The sequence below is a fragment of the Clupea harengus genome, chromosome 22, assembly GCF_900700415.2.
Source record: "Clupea harengus chromosome 22, Ch_v2.0.2, whole genome shotgun sequence".
Taxonomy (NCBI): domain Eukaryota; kingdom Metazoa; phylum Chordata; class Actinopteri; order Clupeiformes; family Clupeidae; genus Clupea; species Clupea harengus.
In genome coordinates, this window is record NC_045173.1 from 5,220,486 (window position 1) to 5,238,244 (window position 17,759).

General features: G+C 40.5%; 1 protein-coding gene across 1 annotated transcript; it reads left to right on the plus strand.

The window, feature by feature from the left end:
- Positions 1-11,551: 11,551 nt before the first annotated feature.
- LOC105903924 (sterile alpha motif domain-containing protein 9) lies at positions 11,552-17,448 on the plus strand. Its single transcript, XM_031560323.2, has 2 exons — positions 11,552-11,578; positions 12,092-17,448. Exons 1-2 carry the CDS (start codon positions 11,552-11,554, stop codon positions 16,931-16,933), a joined length of 4,869 nt encoding a protein of 1,622 aa, XP_031416183.1. The 3' UTR covers positions 16,934-17,448.
- The last annotated feature ends 311 nt before the right edge of the window (positions 17,449-17,759 follow it).

The window sequence follows — 17,759 nt, forward strand, 5'->3', positions numbered from 1 at the left end:
TCTTTTACCATGAAGACCTGAATAAAATGACCACATTAATGCTCAAAAACGTTTGTTTTGTCTAATGTGTGTTTGTGTGTGTGTGTGTGTGTGTGTGTGTGTGTGTGTGTGTGTGTGTGTGTGTGTGTGTGTGTGTGTGTGAGTGTGCAGGTGGGGAGGGGTTATGTGGTTTCCAGTCTTTAAGTTAGCAATATCTTTCACCTAGTCTTTCATGGAAAGTGAATTGCCAATAAGAAAATGATATCTTCATATTGATATTCGGAACTGTAACTAAATCCCTCCAGATGTCCAAAGACAACTGCCATTGAAGAAATCTCAAAGGAACTGCGCTCAGCTTTTTCTTTCTGTCAGTTTCAAACACATACAGGGTAGGGGTTGCACAGAGTACTCGAGTAATCCATCAGCTACATCAATTCTCGAGTTTATACATTAACATAGCCTACCCGTTTATCACCTGATGCAAATACAAGATCTGAACATGGGTCCGTTTTTAAATATTGTTTGTCGTTAGGCTGGTATTGACTGCATTTCCCATAGGCCTGGGAAGCAATTGCAGCAATTGTGAGTTGTGGACGGGTTTCTCAAGGATGGGTCAAACTTCGAGTTTTTCATTTAATAGACTATAAACCTATTACACTAACGTGACCAAACTAATAAATGTTGTTAAAATAGTTAGGCCTACAAGCTAACAGGCCTATGATTCATTTACATTTTTAATTAGTTGAGCTTACTGATGGCCATCTTTTACCGAATTTACAAAAACGAATAAAAAAATAGCCGCTATATGTAAACATAATAAGAACACTTAGTGGAACACTGATAAAAACTTTATTTGACTGAATTTTCTAGATTGGGCTTGTGAGAAAGTGAAATTTTCTTCCACTTCTCACCGTCACATGAGGAGTTTGGCCCTGGTGTGGACTCCCCCGCCACAATGGTTCGATCCGGGCTCCCCCACCATAGTGGCTGGACCCGGGAGGCTAAATTGGCTCAACTGAACTCAGCTGGCGGCCCTATTTAAAGGGCGCCTCATGTTCACGAGGAGAGACTTTTCTTAACCCTTGAGATGGCCATGGGAGAACTTAACGAACAGGCATGAGAGCCTGAAAGGCGTTTGCGTGGAAAACACTTACCTGCTGTGAGGTGAAGTGTAGTTGTATCTAGCTGTGTGGATACTAACCTGTGCTTGGTCAATGTGTTCCTCCTGAACCTGTGCTTTTTCAATGTGTTCCTCCTGAACCTGTGCTTTATTAATGTGTTCCTCCTGAACCTGTGCTTTATTAATGTGTTCCTCCTGAACCTGTGCTTTATTAATGTGTTCCTCCTGAACCTGTGCTTTATTAATGTGTTCCTCCTGAACCTGTGCTTTATTAATGTGTTCCTCCTGAACAGTGGTGGAGGAAGTACTGAAGTTTAGTACTTAAGTAAAAGTACAAGTACCCAGGAAGATAAAAGTAAAAGTACTACATCAACAATCCTACTTAAGTAAAAGTAAAAAGTACTTACTTTTAAATTTACTTTAAGTATTAAAAGTAAAAGTACTCACGCAATGGGTTGTCTCTCAATGTCTAGGCTGTGCCATTTTGATAAAGAAATAGCTAGTGGTAATAAATGCCTCTACAGATGTCACTACTAGTAATAATTATAAGCAACAACATTTGTTAATTGGAAAGGTTGGTGTACTTATTGTGCCTACCATCTGTAATACTGTTCACACTATATCTTACAATTCTGCGGATGACAAGTTATCTACCAGGGATTATTTGCAAAGTTAATACCATTAAGCCAAACCAATAAAGACACCATGTGATATCTTTAAATCTTTTATTTAATTGTAAACGTGTAAAAAAGGGAAACATGGAACATGAAAAACAAATGTGATTGTAAAACTGGACAGAACAAGGCACGCTAGCTTGACATAGCTAACCTACCAGCTTTATCTTACCACTACGTTAAATATATAATGAAGGTCCAATCATGTTTTTTGATGCTATTGCTGTATGTCAACATGCATTTCGCTAGATAACATTATAATATCATGTCAGTAAACGAATTAAATACATATATCAATATTCAAAAGTCAGGGACATTAACTTAGCATAACAATCACTCTGCTTACCGCGATATGCTACTTTAAATTTGAGGGCGAATTATTGAAGGCTAGCAACTCCTTTTTTTGAGGGAGACAGGAAACGCATTGAAACCTCCAGGAGTCATTCTTGGGGCCTTTGAACTCGAACATATCTTTTAAATAGGGCCAAGGGTGGCTCATATCAGAGGGCTCAGTTCAGGCCGACTCTGGATCCATGTTGAATAGGCAGTAGTCAGGCTGAATGTTCAACTATAACAGGCAAAGCTACCACTAGTGCTGCTGCCAAACGCGCACTCTGATATCATTGGAGTTGATAGAGCCACCTGATTGGTTTAAACTTCCAAAACAGCAACACAATCCATAGTTTTGTGTAGGCAACATTTTGGCGAAACTATGTTCATAAAATGTAACGAGTAACAGCACATATTGTAGAAATGTAGCGGAGTAAAAGTATAGATAATAGCTAAAAAATGTAATGGAGTAAAAGTAAAAAGTATGCACTATTATTTTTACTTAAGTAAAGTACAGATACGTAAAAATTTACTTAAGTAAAGTAACGAAGTAAAAATACTTCGTTACATTCCACCACTGCTCCTGAACCTGTGCTTTATCAATGTGTTCCTCCTGAACCTGTGCTTTATCAATGTGTTCCTCCTGAACCTGTGCTTTATTAATGTGTTCCTCCTGAACCTGTGCTTTATCAATGTGTTCCTCCTGAACCTGTGCTTTCGTCAATGTGTTCCTCCTGAACCTGTGCTTGGTGTATTGACTGTTCCTTCTGAACCTGTCTGTTGAATATGGTCCATGTGACCTGTGAACAGTTAGTCTGTGCCTAGCAGTCTCTGATATGCCTAGTTCTCCTTATGTCTGTAGCACTTTGAGTGCGGCCATCTTTTGTGTTTATAAATGTGTGTTTGTTTATTGTATAGACCTGTTTCGGGGTTGATCTGAAAGAATCCCCAGGGAAATAAATAAGAATATATTTTTGTATACAAGCCACCATCTCCTGCACCCTTCTTCCCAACAACACCACCCAGTCCAGTCGCGACCTCCCAAAATAACGTGGGGTGACTGCCCGGTCCCTCACAGGGCTACTGTAGAATTTAGGTAACTAACGCTGAAATATTGGTATCGGGTATCAGCATTCCATAAGGTTGGACCAAGTTATATTTGAGTTCCTTATCGCAGTTGACTGCGATGTAACAGATGGGTCATGACGTTAGTCATGGGTCCAAATCGAAGCATTTATCCATTCACACCTGAAAGGCTGCGATTCGTCCAAGCTCCCTCCTGAGCCCGCCCCCTCAGGAGCTTATAAATTCAGGAGCGCGGACTGAGGCGGTGGAGCTACCCCCAGGCGAAGACCAGCCCACGCCGGAGCTGGACTTCGGCCTGGATGACGAGAGTCTGCTGGACTTCTCAGACGAGCAGGGCTCGTGCAGTTCAAAAGACCAAACGATTGGTTCATCACGATAGACCTAAAAGATGCTTACTTCCATGTCCCGATCCACCCCAGACATCGGAAATTTCGGAGGTTTGCGTTCGGAGGAATAGCATACCAGTTCCATGCACTCCCGTTCGGCCTGGCTTTGGCACCGAGGGTTTTCACAAAGTGCGTGGAAGCATTACGACAACGCGGTTTGCGTTTATTCAATTATTTGGACGATTGGCTCGTTTGTTCTCATTCAAGAGCAGCAGCGGTGCAATACTGCCATCTAGTGGCGGCACACCTGCACCGACTAGGCTTTGTAATAAACAAGGAAAAAAGCGTTCTGCGCCCAGGCCAGACCACGCATTTCCTAGGCATGGTTCTAGACTCCACCTCCATGGAGGTCAGGCTGTCCCAAGACCGAATAAATGCTCAACTGCGATGAGGAACGTCTCGGTTACTTACGTAACCTCGGTTCCTTAAGCAGGGACCAGATATAACAAGTGTTGCGTGTACAGTGTTGCCCTTGGTTTGATACTTCTACGCTCAGTTTTCTTTCCAAGGAAGTTTCAGTCCGCGCTCCTGAATTTATAAGCTCCTGAGGGGGCGGGCTCAGGAGGGAGCTTGGACGAATCGCAGCCTTTCAGGCGTGACCGTTTTCAACAGTTTTAATTTAGAAAAGCTACTCTTGGCTGAAGCTACTGTTACTGGTAGCGTTGCACTGTTCCACAGAGCAATACACAAGTCGGGATATATTTCTGTGAGCTGCTTTGCATGTATGAACTCAAGAGTTGTCATGCTCTTTGATGGCCAGTAAGGTACATTTCTCCTGGGACAGCTTATTTAGTTATTAAGCATTTTGGTGTATTTGGACAGCCCAACATACTTTTTTCATTCCAAGATAGGCATAGCTGTTGATTAGTTGAATCAGGTCTGATTAAACTGGCTAGCTCGCTACAACGATACTAAGGTTGTTATTATTATTCGAATTTCAATTTCATGACACAACAAAAATGATGCAAATTGCGGTACAGCTGAACTTGCGCTATGTTTTGCTAAAAATAGCCTGATGACAGTTTCGACTGAATGGCAATAACAAATGTCACACCCCTTCACTGGCCAGCTAACGTTAGCTAACTAGCAAGATTACATGACATTAGGGCCGTGTCTACTACCGCGCACTTGCGCACTTCAAACACTGACTTTCAGTGCTTAGGGCGTTCACACTGACAGAACCAGCAGAATTCAGGGTACTGAAAGTACCTGGATGGCACACTGCAAACGGTCAAAAAAAGCAGTGTGAAATGATGGACACTACTCGCCCTAAACCGGGGCCATCTTGGCTACATAGCGGAAGAGGAGGAGCCCTTTCGGCAGCTTTTCAGTTTGGAAAGTTGGCTAACTGACGCCTCGCAAATCACTTCAACCATTATTGCTGGTTACAATAACTGTGTTATCTGATAGTACAGTTTCTATTTCTCGGTAACTTTTGACAAATCTAAGCGAGAAAACGCAAAAAGATGTACATTTACATACAAAACACGGCCGTCAGCAGAGTTTGGTCCGCCATCTTTGTTTAAAATGTCCAGTTGGCCGGAGGAAGCTGGCGCACAGATTTATGGGTAAATGGCTCGCACATTTGCGTCCGTCAGTGTTCCATTTGAGACAACACTAATCTGCGACAGAACGCACTACAGATGTAAGTGCGTATTGTGCACTACGCACTGTATTGCAGTGTACTTCGTAAGGTAAGCAGTATTAGAAACAGCCTTAGATTCATTCGCTAAAGTTGACAATACAATCAAAATTGCATACCTTTCTCCTTGGTGCGTTTCTCTTCTTTCTTTCTCTTCTTCTTCCTTGCCTCTTCATAGTTCTTTCTAGTCTCTTTCCTCAACGCTCGCTTCGACACACACTCGACCCATACCCATCAATGCGCTAGCATGATCTGACAACACAGAGCTCTTTTTTTAGATTTATTTTTTGAATGTCAAAATATTGGTTGGAGATATAGAAGGTTGCGCAAAAAACTGGCTTGAATTTTTTTTTGCTGGGCACAGTTTTTGGCGGCCCCCTCTGGGAGGCGCTCTAGGCAACCGCCTATGTCTCCTGTATGAAGGACCGGCCCTGGCTCCATCAAACGCGGTAACATCATCAAATTGGTAACACCCCTGGTTAGGGGCCGAAAAAAAAGCTGAAATTTAACAAATAGGTGCACCTATAGGTAGAGAAAAAAGTTTTAATCTTTAAAGGTACAGTGTGTAGCTTTTATTGGCATCTATTAGTATAAATGAAATATAGTATTCATAATTAAGTTCTCATTAGTATATAATTACCTCTAACTATGAATCGTTATGTTTTTGTTAGTTTTAGTTTTGTTCCTTAGAATGAGCTGTTCGTATCTACATAGGAAGCAGGTCCTCTTCCACAAAGCAATAGCCCAGGACAAAACAAAACACTGGCTCGAGATGAGGCTTTTCACATTGTTATGGCATTTGATGGCCATTGTAGGGTACTCACACGCTTGTAAAGCGAAGGGTATTCAGCTGGTTGCAATTCACCACTAGATGCCACTAAAATCTACACACTGTACCTTAAAGCAAACATGAACTAGAATATGCATTTCCTGAAGGAAATACCAGTGCATGAAATGCAAAAGTTAAGAAAGCAAGAAGAAATGAAAAAGAAGGGAAAGAAGAGTGAACCAGAGGGGCTATGGATAAAGACAGTAAAGAGAGAGTGAAGAGGGAAAATATTGAAAGAAGGAGAGAAAATGGAGTGAAGCAGAGAGATGGAGTGTGAGGGAGGATAGAGGAATGTAAAGGTAAAGAAGGCTGACTAGAAAGTTGAAAAAAGTGTAGGAATTGATGGGCAGAGTAATTGAAAGAAGAAAGGATAGAAGAGTGAACAGGAGTGGCTATGCAGGGGCGTTTTTTCCTACAGGCGGTATAGGCGGTCGCCTAGGGCGCCACTCAGAGGGGGGCGCAAAAAACTGCGCCCCCTTATATATCTCTATTTTGACATAAAAAAATATATATAACATTAGGGTAAAATGAGCCAAAAATCGAAAACGGAAAGGGGTACGTATGTCCTTGGTGTTGTCAGAACATGCTAGCACAGGGAGGCGTTTGGTTAGAGTGTGTGTGTGTTCAAGAAACTTTGAAGAACAAAATAATGAAGAGGCAAAAGCCATCCGGGGCACAATTTCAGAAGAAAAGAAAGAAAGAAGAAGAGAAACGTGCCAAGGAGAAAGGTAAATCCTTCAATCCTGTTCTAGCCTAGAATGAATTCCAGATAAGAAAACGTTCACGAATGCGTGAATTGCCCCCGGCACTTTAGTGGAGTTAAGAAGAAAAGATGTACCTTATCATTGAAAGTTTTCCTACTCCCTGTCACATAGTTCTTTAAGGATTTTACAGATATAAAATTATATGTCCATTTATTCTACATTATACAAAAAAAGACATGATTAAAATAGGGGCGCACATATAAAGCCAATAGCCAGTGCAACAACACTACACATATCTTACTCGTTGCATAGCACACCCATTAAGGAAGCCAAACACGGCAACTTGTCAACAAGTGAGGAATACTGGTAAAAATCCAAGTGTTGTATGTAATCTTGCTAGTTAGCTAACGCTAGCTAGCCAGTGACTTGTGACGTTCCTTGTTATTGCCATTCAGTCGAAACATCAGTTCAAGTTTAGCTGTACCGCAATTTGCTTCATTTTGCGTCATAAAAATTTGAGTAATCAAATTTGGACAGCTTTAGTTTTGGTGGAGCGAGCTAGCCAGTTTAATTAGACATGATTCAACTAATCAAGAGCTATGCATCTTGGAATAAAAAAATGGCAGGCTGTCCAAATACACCAAAATGCTTAATAACTACATAGCTACATTTAACAAATGATGATATTACATACTTTTGTTATATCATTTTAGATTCACGTTTAGAAGACTAAGAAAACAATATTTGCATTGGGAAGATGACGTGGAGGTGTGTGTGCGTCCACAAACAGTTGAACAGGGGGCGTGGCAGGAGCGTAGTCCAGCACAGGCATGACATTTTCTCAGTGATTTGTTCTTGCATTAATGTTTGTTCATCGTCGCGATCGTTGTTGTGTTTATGTGAAAGAAATGCAGTCTTACAGGGCAAAATAGCATTTGAAAAGTTGCAATTCCGTTTTCGGGGGGGGCGCCAGGAGTGAAGCTCGCCTAGAGCGCCAAATGTGCTAGGGCCGTGGCTATGGATAAAGAGATAAAGAGAGAGTGAAGAGGGAAAATATTGAAAGAAGGAGAGAAAAATGGAGTGAAGCAGAGAGATGGTGTGTGAGAGAAAATAGACTGAGAGAGATAATGAGAAAGATGGAGAGATGGAGAGAAAAAGAAGTAGAGTATGGAAGGTGTCTCTTAATATTCCTAGTTATACAGTTGAATGGAGAGGGACAGAGGGAAGAGGAGCCTTGGAACCTTGGCGCAGGTGTCAGTAAAGCACAGGTGCAAGCCAGTTTAATGACCCTATTATGATCTCATAATGGCCCAATGTAAGTCAATGGGAAAATTTGTATTAGTTTTTCTTTAATATCTTAAAAAGTATAAAGTTTAGAAAAATGGCATAGCATAAGTGTCCTTTACAAGACCTACGCGACAAAGTTCGAACGAAGTTTCTACGTTAAGCGGTTCGAGCTGAATTAAGCGCAGAGGTTTGGTACAAAGAATAACTAGAATATGCATTTCCTGAAGGAAATACCAGTGCATGAAATGCAAAAGTTAAGAAAGGAAGAAGAAAAGAAAGAAGAGTGAAAGAAGGAAAGAAGAAAGGAAAGAAGAGTAAAAGAAGGAAAGAAGAGTGGAAAAAGGAAAGAAGAGTGGAAGAAGAAAAGAAGAAAGGAAAGAAGAGTGGAAGAAGGAAAGAAGAAAAGAAAGAAGAGTGAAAGAAGAAAGGAAAGACGAGTGGAAGAAGGAAAGAAGAGTGGAAGAAGGAAAGAAGAAAAGAAAGAAGAGTGAAAGAAGAAAGGAAAGAAGAGTAGAAGAAGGAAAGAAGAGTGGAAGAAGGAAAGAAAAGAAAGAAGTGAAGAAAGGAAAGAAGAGTGGAAGAAGGACAGAAGAAAAGAAAGAAGAGTGAAGAAAGGAAAGAAGAAAAGAAAGAAGAGTGAAAGAAGGAAAGAAGAGTGAAAGGAGGAAAGAAGAGTGGAAGAAGGAAAGAAGAGTGAAAGAAGAAAGGAAAGAAGAGTGGAAGAAGGAAAGAAGAAAGGAAAGAAGAGTGGAATAAGGAAAGAAGAGTGGAAGAAGGAAAGAAGATCGGAAAGAAGAGTGGAAGAAAGAAAGAAGAAAGGCTCTGGATAAAGACAGTAAAGAGAGAGTGAAGAGGGAAAATATTGAAAGGAGAGAAAATGGAGTGAAGCAGAGAGATGGAGTGTGAGAGAAAGTAGAATGAGAGGGATAGAGAGAAAGATGGAGAGAAACTAGAAAATGCATTTCCTGAAGGAAATACCAGTGCATGAAATGCAAAAGTTAAGAAAGGAAGAAGAAAAAAAAGAAGAGTGAAAGAAGGAAAGAAGAGTGGAAGAAAGAAAGAAGAGTGAAAGAAGGAAAGAAGAGTGGAAGAAGGAAAGAAGAAAGGAAAGAAGAGTGGAAGAAGGAAAGAAGAGTGGAAGAAAGAAAGAAGAAAGGAAAGAAGAGTGAACAAGACTGGCTCTAGATAAAGACAGTAAAGAGAGAGTGAAGAGGGAAAATATTGAAAGAAGGAAAGCAAATGGAGTAAAGCAGAGAGATGGAGTGTGAGAGAAAGTAGAGTGAGAGGGATAGAGAGAAAGATGGAGAGAAAAAAAAGTAGAGTATGGAAGGTGTCTCTTAATATTCCTAGTTATACAGTTGAATGGAGAGGGACAGAGAGAAGAGGAGCCTTGGAACCTTGGCGCAGGTGTCAGTGAAGCACAGGTGCAAGCCAGTTTAATGACTCTATTATGATTAGGGATGGGTATCCTTTGGGTTTTTTCCAATACTGGTGCTAAACCGATACTTTTAAAACGATACCGGTGCCTAAACGGTGCCTGAACCGATACTTAAAAAAATAAAATAAAAATAGCACAAAACTACGATTGACGACATTGATGAAAGGCTTTTTTATTGCCAAGGCAACATTTTTTTCTTCAAATTGAACAATATATTAACTGTTTAAGGTATACTATAAATATAAATTAATACAAAACACTTGGCTTCAAACTACAGCTTCAAACCTTTTAACTTCAAACTATGAACAATATATTAACTGTTAACAACAGTTTACAGTATACTTAAATAAATATAAATAAATACAAAACACATACACACTCTGTACACACACTACAGCTTCAAACCTCAGTAATTCTTTTGCAGAAAAATGAGCATTTTTGCCTTCGGAAATTTCACCATTTTCTGATTTGTTTATATCTATCTTTTCTATCTTGTTTATACTTAATCTTGTTATTTGAACCCACTGGGTACGTGAATTTGTACTACCCCTTTAAGAGAATAGGTTTAGTTTTGCTGGCATCTCCGTTTAGTCTTCAGTCTGCGGTTGCTGATCTGCCTGTGACTCTTGCCTTCTCTCCCCCCTCTACACGCAATTGTTTTGTTGCATTTGCTGCACGTCGCGTTGTTTGAATCTTTTTGTGCGAAATACAGCCACACTTTTGACCATTTACCTTTCGGCATTTTCTCGTTAAATTGTTGGCTAGCTCTGTTTGTGCTTGCTCTGTGAAATGCTGCCTGCTCTTCGCTGTCATACTGTTGCTATGTAATCACCAATGAGGGTGAGCGACACAGGCCAAAGTTTACATTGGGAGATGGGGCAGAAAAGTGCCCCACGAAATCTGCCTAGCAACCCAACAAATTATTCATACAGATCGTACTCAGACAGATCTACACCACTAACGTTACTGCTCGTTAGCTAGTTTTGTACTGTTTTGGAACCAGCCTCCGTGTTTCATGTTGCAGCCTGAAATCATTCCTGTTTATAAGACAACATTTAACGTAAGTTTTGTTCATTTAGCTGCATGATTTGTCGCTGTTATTTATTTCAATCGGCTCAGGCACCGAAAGGAAGCACCGAAATTTGCGTTGCATTTCGGTCCGGGTAGGTACCGGTTGTATTGGAACCGGTGCCATATTGGAACCGGTTCTCGGTACCCAACCCTAATTATGATGTCATAATGGCCCAATGTAAGTCAATAGGAAAAATTGTATTAGTTTTTCTTTAATATCTTAAAAAGTATAAAGTTCAGAAATAAAATAAAAATACATAGCATACGTGTCCTTTACAAGACCTACGCGACAAAGTTCGAACGAAGTTTCTACGTTAAGCGGTTCGAGCTGAATTAAGCGCAGAAGAAGGTAAGAAGAATAAGAAGAAGTATAAGCCTAGGAATAACAATACACGGCATGTCATGCACTGTAATGAAGAAGAATAAGAAGCCACCGAATAACAATACAGGGCATTTCATGCACTGTAATAAGAAGTATAAGAAGCCTAGGAATAACAATACAGGGCATTTCATGCACTGTAATAAGAAAAGTTCGAATAACAATACAGGGCATTTCATGCACTGTAATAAGAAGAAGTATAAGAAGCCTAGGAATAACAATACAGGGCATTTCATGCACTGTAATAAGTAGAAGAAGAAGTATAAGAAGCCTAGGAATAACAATACAGGGCATTTCATACAATAAGAAGCCTATGGAAAAACAATACAGGGCATTTCATGCACTGTAATAAGAAGAAGTGGGAGGAAGAATAAGAATAACAATACAGGGCATTTCATGCACTGTAATAAAAGACATAAGATAGGGTTGGAGTGACAGTTGTATCAGAGGGAAAAATAAATTCCTAGCTTTTGCTAATTCCAGTTAACCAACGGAAATATCACAAACTGATCACAAACTTATACAACTGTTGTCAATGGCCATACAACCGTTTGTAGCTGGCCAAACCGTGACCTACACATAAGTTACACCTTAATTGACCCACGCAGGAATTTACATCCCTTAGAATGTCCATGCAATCGGATTTTTATCAAGTAAGATCAGATAGTTAGCTATGTTACACTGAAGATGTATAGTTAGCTAATTAACAAGTTAACGGTCTTACAGTGTAGCCAAATTTGTCTTCAACATCGGGATATTGGAGACAAATTTAGTTGGTAATGTACATGTTTTCAACATCAGTTGTCCGATACAGTTGTCCCCCCCCGCGGATAACCTGCTGAATGGCTAGTCAGATCAGGCAATTAAAAAAAGTTACAAAATTCCCTCATACACTCGTAACTTGAGCATTGCAAGCTTGTAACCTCAGTGTTGTGCACAAAGGTAGAAAATTGTCAGACCAAACCTTTTTACACATACAAAACTGTCTCACGGATACACAAAATATTTCTATAACTGCAAAACTTTATTGCACATGTGAACATCATTTCACAAGCTCATAATCTGTCTGTCTTTAATTTGATCCAATACAACTTAACAAATCAGAATTCCTCTAACAATTTAAGTTTCCTTTTCCTTCCACCCCTTGCCCTCTCCCCAATCTATAGTGTACAATATCACCAGTCCTGTTATCTGACACAGTTGGCAAGCCACCAGACTTGTCACAGAGGATAGAAGACTGGACCAGAGAGGATGTTCGTCAGTGGTTACTTACAAATCTGAAGGTGCCACAAGAGTATGCGGACATACTCTATGATGAAGATGTTTCAGGAGCCAGTCTCGCCTGCTTTAGAAAACAAGACTTAATTGATTTAGGCATTCGGCATGGACCTGCAGTCTTAATTGTTACAAATGTAGAGAAGGTAAAAAAACTGCCGCACTGTTTAGAAATATGTTCTCATACCAAGGAAACGGCAAAAATGACCGTGGTTAAAAAAGAGCCTTCAGTTAAACATAGGGATATGGTTGCCTTACAATCCGCTAACTGTCCAAACAGAAATCTCATGGTTGAAATAGAAGCTAGGAGTGCTTCAGAGAAGTATATGACAGTTTCAGACAGCTGGACAGAAAACAAACAGAGCAGTGAATCTCCAGCACATGCCAACCTACACCAGCAGAGCAGTGATGCCAAGGCAGATGTAAAACCCAAAATAAAACAAAAGGATGGCCCCTCCACCACAAAACATCCGCCTCTCGAACAACGAATTTCCCAACCACGTCCCTTTGACCAAAACAGTTCACCCTCAATGTACACACAAAATGAACTGTTTCCTGAAGAGACAGGTCAAACCAATCTGATTGACCCCATCCATGAATTCAAAGTAATGGTAAACACAGAGAATGCCACTGAGAAGGAGATTCTTCATAAATTCAGCTTTGAGGTGTTCAGGTTTGCAGCAGCATGCATGAATGTTCGGACAAATGGAACAATCCATTTTGGAGTAGCAGATACAACACAGGTGGTTGGCTTAAAGTTGATTTCACGCAAGGAATACATAAAAGAGTTTGACTTGCAACTAGTGAAGCATTTTGAGAAGAACCAAAGTGTTGCAAGAGCATGCATCAGGCCTCCTAAATTCATTCCAGTCCAGTGTTCAGATGGTACATCTTCAAAACTGTGGGTTATTGAGGTTGATATTGTACCTAATTATTCAGAGACTCAAGAAAAATTGTTCTACACTTCTGTCCTAAAAGAGGTTGAGGGGAAACAATGCAAAACTGAGTGCCTATTTGTCCGACAGGGGGCAAGCAGCACTGATTTACTTGCTGAGAAGAATCCAAGAATCTTGCAGGAGAAGCTTATGGCTGTGTCTGCGGATGTGCAGACCTGGGCATCAACACGGAAGTCTGTGGAACAAATGCGTTTTCAAAAACCATCTCAGAGTCATCAAGGACTAAGGCTACAACAGCTTATCACTCTTGGTAGAGACACACTGGAACATTCCCTACAATTTCTGGTTGTTACAAACAAATGCCCTCAAAGTGAACTTGAACACTTGGGCTTTTTGAAAGAGCTGAAGTTGTTTGCTGTACTTGATTTTGACCCTGAATCAGAATTAATGGGGACGTGCAATTTCTTTCGAAAGGATCGCATTGCTAACCTTCACTTTCCTCGAATGTACAATAACTCGGAGAATATTTCCACAACTGTTGGAAAGTTAAATCTATACAATCAGACAAGCTGGGTCTTCTGCAATGGACGAGCAAATGAGGACAATGAGACCGATTTACCCTTTGACCCAAGCAACTGGCTGATTAAACGAGCAGGGGAAGTTAGTGACATGATTAATTTGATTTGCAATCCTGACATTCTTCCAAAAGACAGACTTGTGGTAGTATTTTTACTGCATTCTGGGAATACCGATGTCTCTGACCCTCTCCTTGAGACCTTTTGTGCAATTTACCAGAAACTTGGAGGGGAAGACAACATGCTCTGCATTTGTAAAGATTCCACAGTGTTCAGCCAATGGAGTGAAGGTGTGAGGAACCGACGCAAGATTGACATCAGCAGTAGATGTATCTACGAGTTGAGCCTGTATGAAGTGAACTGCACCATAAACAAGGTAAAAGAGCCACAGACTCAGTCATCAGAGAGATATCTACCTTCTACTGATTCCAGCTCTGTCCTCCTGACAAAGAGAGATGAGGAACTGATGACCTTCCTTGGCATCCTGAGTGAGAGTCAGTGTGAAAACACTGAGATTGAAGCCATGGAGTCTTTCAGGGATGTCAAGACTAAAATGGAGGAGGACTTCTATAGAGGAGGACAAGTGACCTGGTGGAACTTTTACTTCTCTGAGAAGCCAGGCTGCTTGCCCTTCATCAAACGTGATAAGTATGAAGATCTCTACAATCTGATGACACCTACAGGGGGGTACACTTCGCCATGCATCATCATCAGCTTGTTCCATCATCCAGGTTGTGGGGGGACTACTTTGGCCATGCATGTGCTATGGAACTTGAGAAAGAAATTCAGATGTGTGGTCATTAAAAACAAAACTGCGCAGAACAGTGATATTGCTGCCCAAGTCAAACAGTTGCTGACCTATGGGAAAGAGGAGCAGTCAAGCTACACTCCTGTGCTACTTTTGGTGGACAACTTGGAAGATGTGGAGGAATTGCAAAAAGACATTCTTTCTGCAGCTCATGAGATAAAGAAGCAGGAGAGCGTGCTGGTAATCATACTTAATTGCCAAAGATCCCAGTTTCCTGCTGCAAGTTCCCGAAATAGTAGAATAGACAGTGTGTTCATTACTTATGAGCTCTCACCCAGGGAACAAGGCTTTTTCCAAGAGAAGTTGAAAGAATTGAAAGGCCACCATGAAAAACCAGAGACATTTTATGCTTTCGTGATCATGACTAACAACTTCAGCGAAAGCTACATAGAGAGTTTAGTATGCAACACTCTCAAAGACCTTGATGTCTCCACAAATGTAGGTCAACTCATGTCATTCCTGGCACTTCTGAACACATACATCAATGGCTCCTGCATGTCACTGTCACTGTGTGAAGAGTTTGTTGGGATCAGAAATGCTCTTTGGGGAAAGGAAACATTGTGGGAAAAAATGAATCCTTACTCCACATTGTTCATTGGCTTCAAAGTTGAGGAGTGTGGGACATACCAAGCAGTTCGATTCTTACACCAGATGATCGCGAAACACTGTCTTCAGGTTCTCGCTTGCAAGCACCATCTGAAACTGAGTGAAATCACAACCAACCTTTTGCATTGTGACCTTCTTTACAAATCTGGCATGGGTAAAGACATACTGGTGCAAAACATCTTAAGTATGTTAATCACTCGGCAAAGGAAACAACTTGGAGATGATAAAGACACACTGTTTTCTCCTTTGGTGGAAGAAATGCAAAAGGCTGAGGGAGAGGTTAACACAGTGTTAACACATGCAATAAAGAGATTTGACAGAAATGCAACTGTGCCTCAAGCTCTGGCAAGACATTTCTACCTGAAAGAAAAAGATTTTACATCAGCACGGCGATGGGCTTTGGATGCCCAACAGAAGAACAATAATTCATACATTGCAGACACTCTTGGTCAAGTGTACAAAAGTCATCTAAGGCATGAAATTGAATGCAACAAAGACATCACCCCAGACAACCTGAACATGTATTTGGAGTTAGCTTCGATGGCCACAAAATCTTTTAAAGATTCACAAGAACTAGCAAAGAGAGATGAGTCCATGGATTGTTCTGAGCAAAGATCTGAGACAAGAAGACGACAAGAGGCGTACAATACATCTGGATATGTGGGTGAAATGGATGTGATCATGATCGTCTTTCAGGTTCTTGAGGACATTCCTATTTTCAGCGAAAATGATCTTCACCAGTGGCATAAAATGGTTCAGTTCCTGAGGGGAATCTTACCCATGGATGTCTCCCATGAAACCAGCTGCAAAGCCAATGATGAATTTATAGCTGTGCTGACCATTCATGAGAAATTCCTGGTTTCACTGAAGCCAAGAATGAAGGACATTTTTGTATTCTTCGAGAATTACTTCACATACCTGAAACCCAGATCAATTGAAAGAGAAACAGTTGAAGAGCGAAACAAACAAAAAGTGTCAGAACTCTTCAAGAAATATGTCAAGATTTTCTGCATATCTGGAGAAGAGATATCCAAACAGCCAATTATCAGTTTACAGCAATCTGTTGAAGAAAAAAGGCGTTCTCTCGAGAGGGAACGTGCCGATACGTTTGCTGGGCTGCTCCAATGTTTGAATGAAAAACGTGGATCACAGATGGAGGATATTTTAGACAAATGGCAGTTCATTTTTGAGAACTCATCAAGAAGGTCCTCCACCAACAGGGTCAATTTCATCCTGGTAAACATTATTGTTCACTGTGTCTTGCCCAAGTCCACCAAGATCAGAAGGTACAATGACTTAATCACTCTTCTCAATGAGGTGCTACAAAATGAGGGACTTCATTCAGACTGCACAGAAGTTTACTACCTTGCCATGGTGCTTCTGTGGCCAGGAAACGACTGTGTCTCGGAAAATGCAATATTCAAAAACATCTGTACCTATGTCACATCCACAAAGAGGTCCTTCCATCGCCGATTCCATTACATGTCGCCAGCTAAGAGTTGCATTGCCCACTTCTACTTGGGAAAGTCCAAGGGCCTAAAGAGAATTGTCCACAAAGCAAAGATCGACCAGGCGATTGACCGTGAAAAACGCAAAAAACCCCACCAGCTATGGCAAAGTGGAGCCATATGGAAAGAGCCTTGGGTGCATCAGTTGCTGTTGCGAGTCAAAGGGAAAACTGAAAATGGTGAAATCTATGTGCATTATCCTGGCAATCTCAGAATCCCAGTGCGCCCCGTTTACCTTGGAGATCTGCGCAGGGGAAACAGTATGGAAGAAGTGTCCTTTTATCTTGGGTTTACCATGGCGGGACCAGTTGCATATGATCTTGAGTATATGAGTATATGAAGGACACATGAGATTCTTTTTTGCTGGAACTTGAGGCAAAAATAAACTGACACAGTGAAATGTTATGTTTTTCATCAGATTTTTCTTGAATGGTTTATTTGTTCTACCTAATTTCAAATGGTTTTCGGTGGAAAGTAACGATTTTTTTTATTTTTTATTCATGGGCTTTTTAGCCTTTATTTGGATAGGACAGTGAAGTATTTTGGACAGGAAGTGAGGAGGAGTGAAGAGGATCAGGAAACGACAGCAGGCCGGAATCGAACCTGTGTCCCCGCGGGCATTGTAGCCCGTAAATGGGGGTCTTATTGGCTCGTGCCACAGTGCCCCCACGTAACTAGTTTTTAAAGGAATAATCAATGTACATATATGTTTTATACATCCACTTTTTATTGGAGAGGGAACAATCTGATCATGGCAAATTAGATTATGTAATTACATTTCTCAAGCATGTTTTGAAATGCACTTTAACTAGTAGGCTTATTATGCTGATGATATTTAGCAGACACTTGTACGAAGTGAATTGTAAAATTGTACCAAAAGTAACCGAGATGCTTCTTTGCTGTACATTTGTTTGTTCTGCAAATGTTTGTAATTTTTTTTTAATACTGAATATTTTAAAAGTCAAATATTAGCTTTGCTTACACTTGATTTTACTATTTATCATGTGGCCTTAGACTATTTACATCATATTATACATAAGACATAGCTGTCCTGTTGGATTTGTGCTGTAAATGTACTTTTCTCTGCTTAATTAAACATTCCTGTTCACTGAAGATGGAATACAAATACAGCAACATATTTTTTTATTTTTCTATTTAGTAAGTTT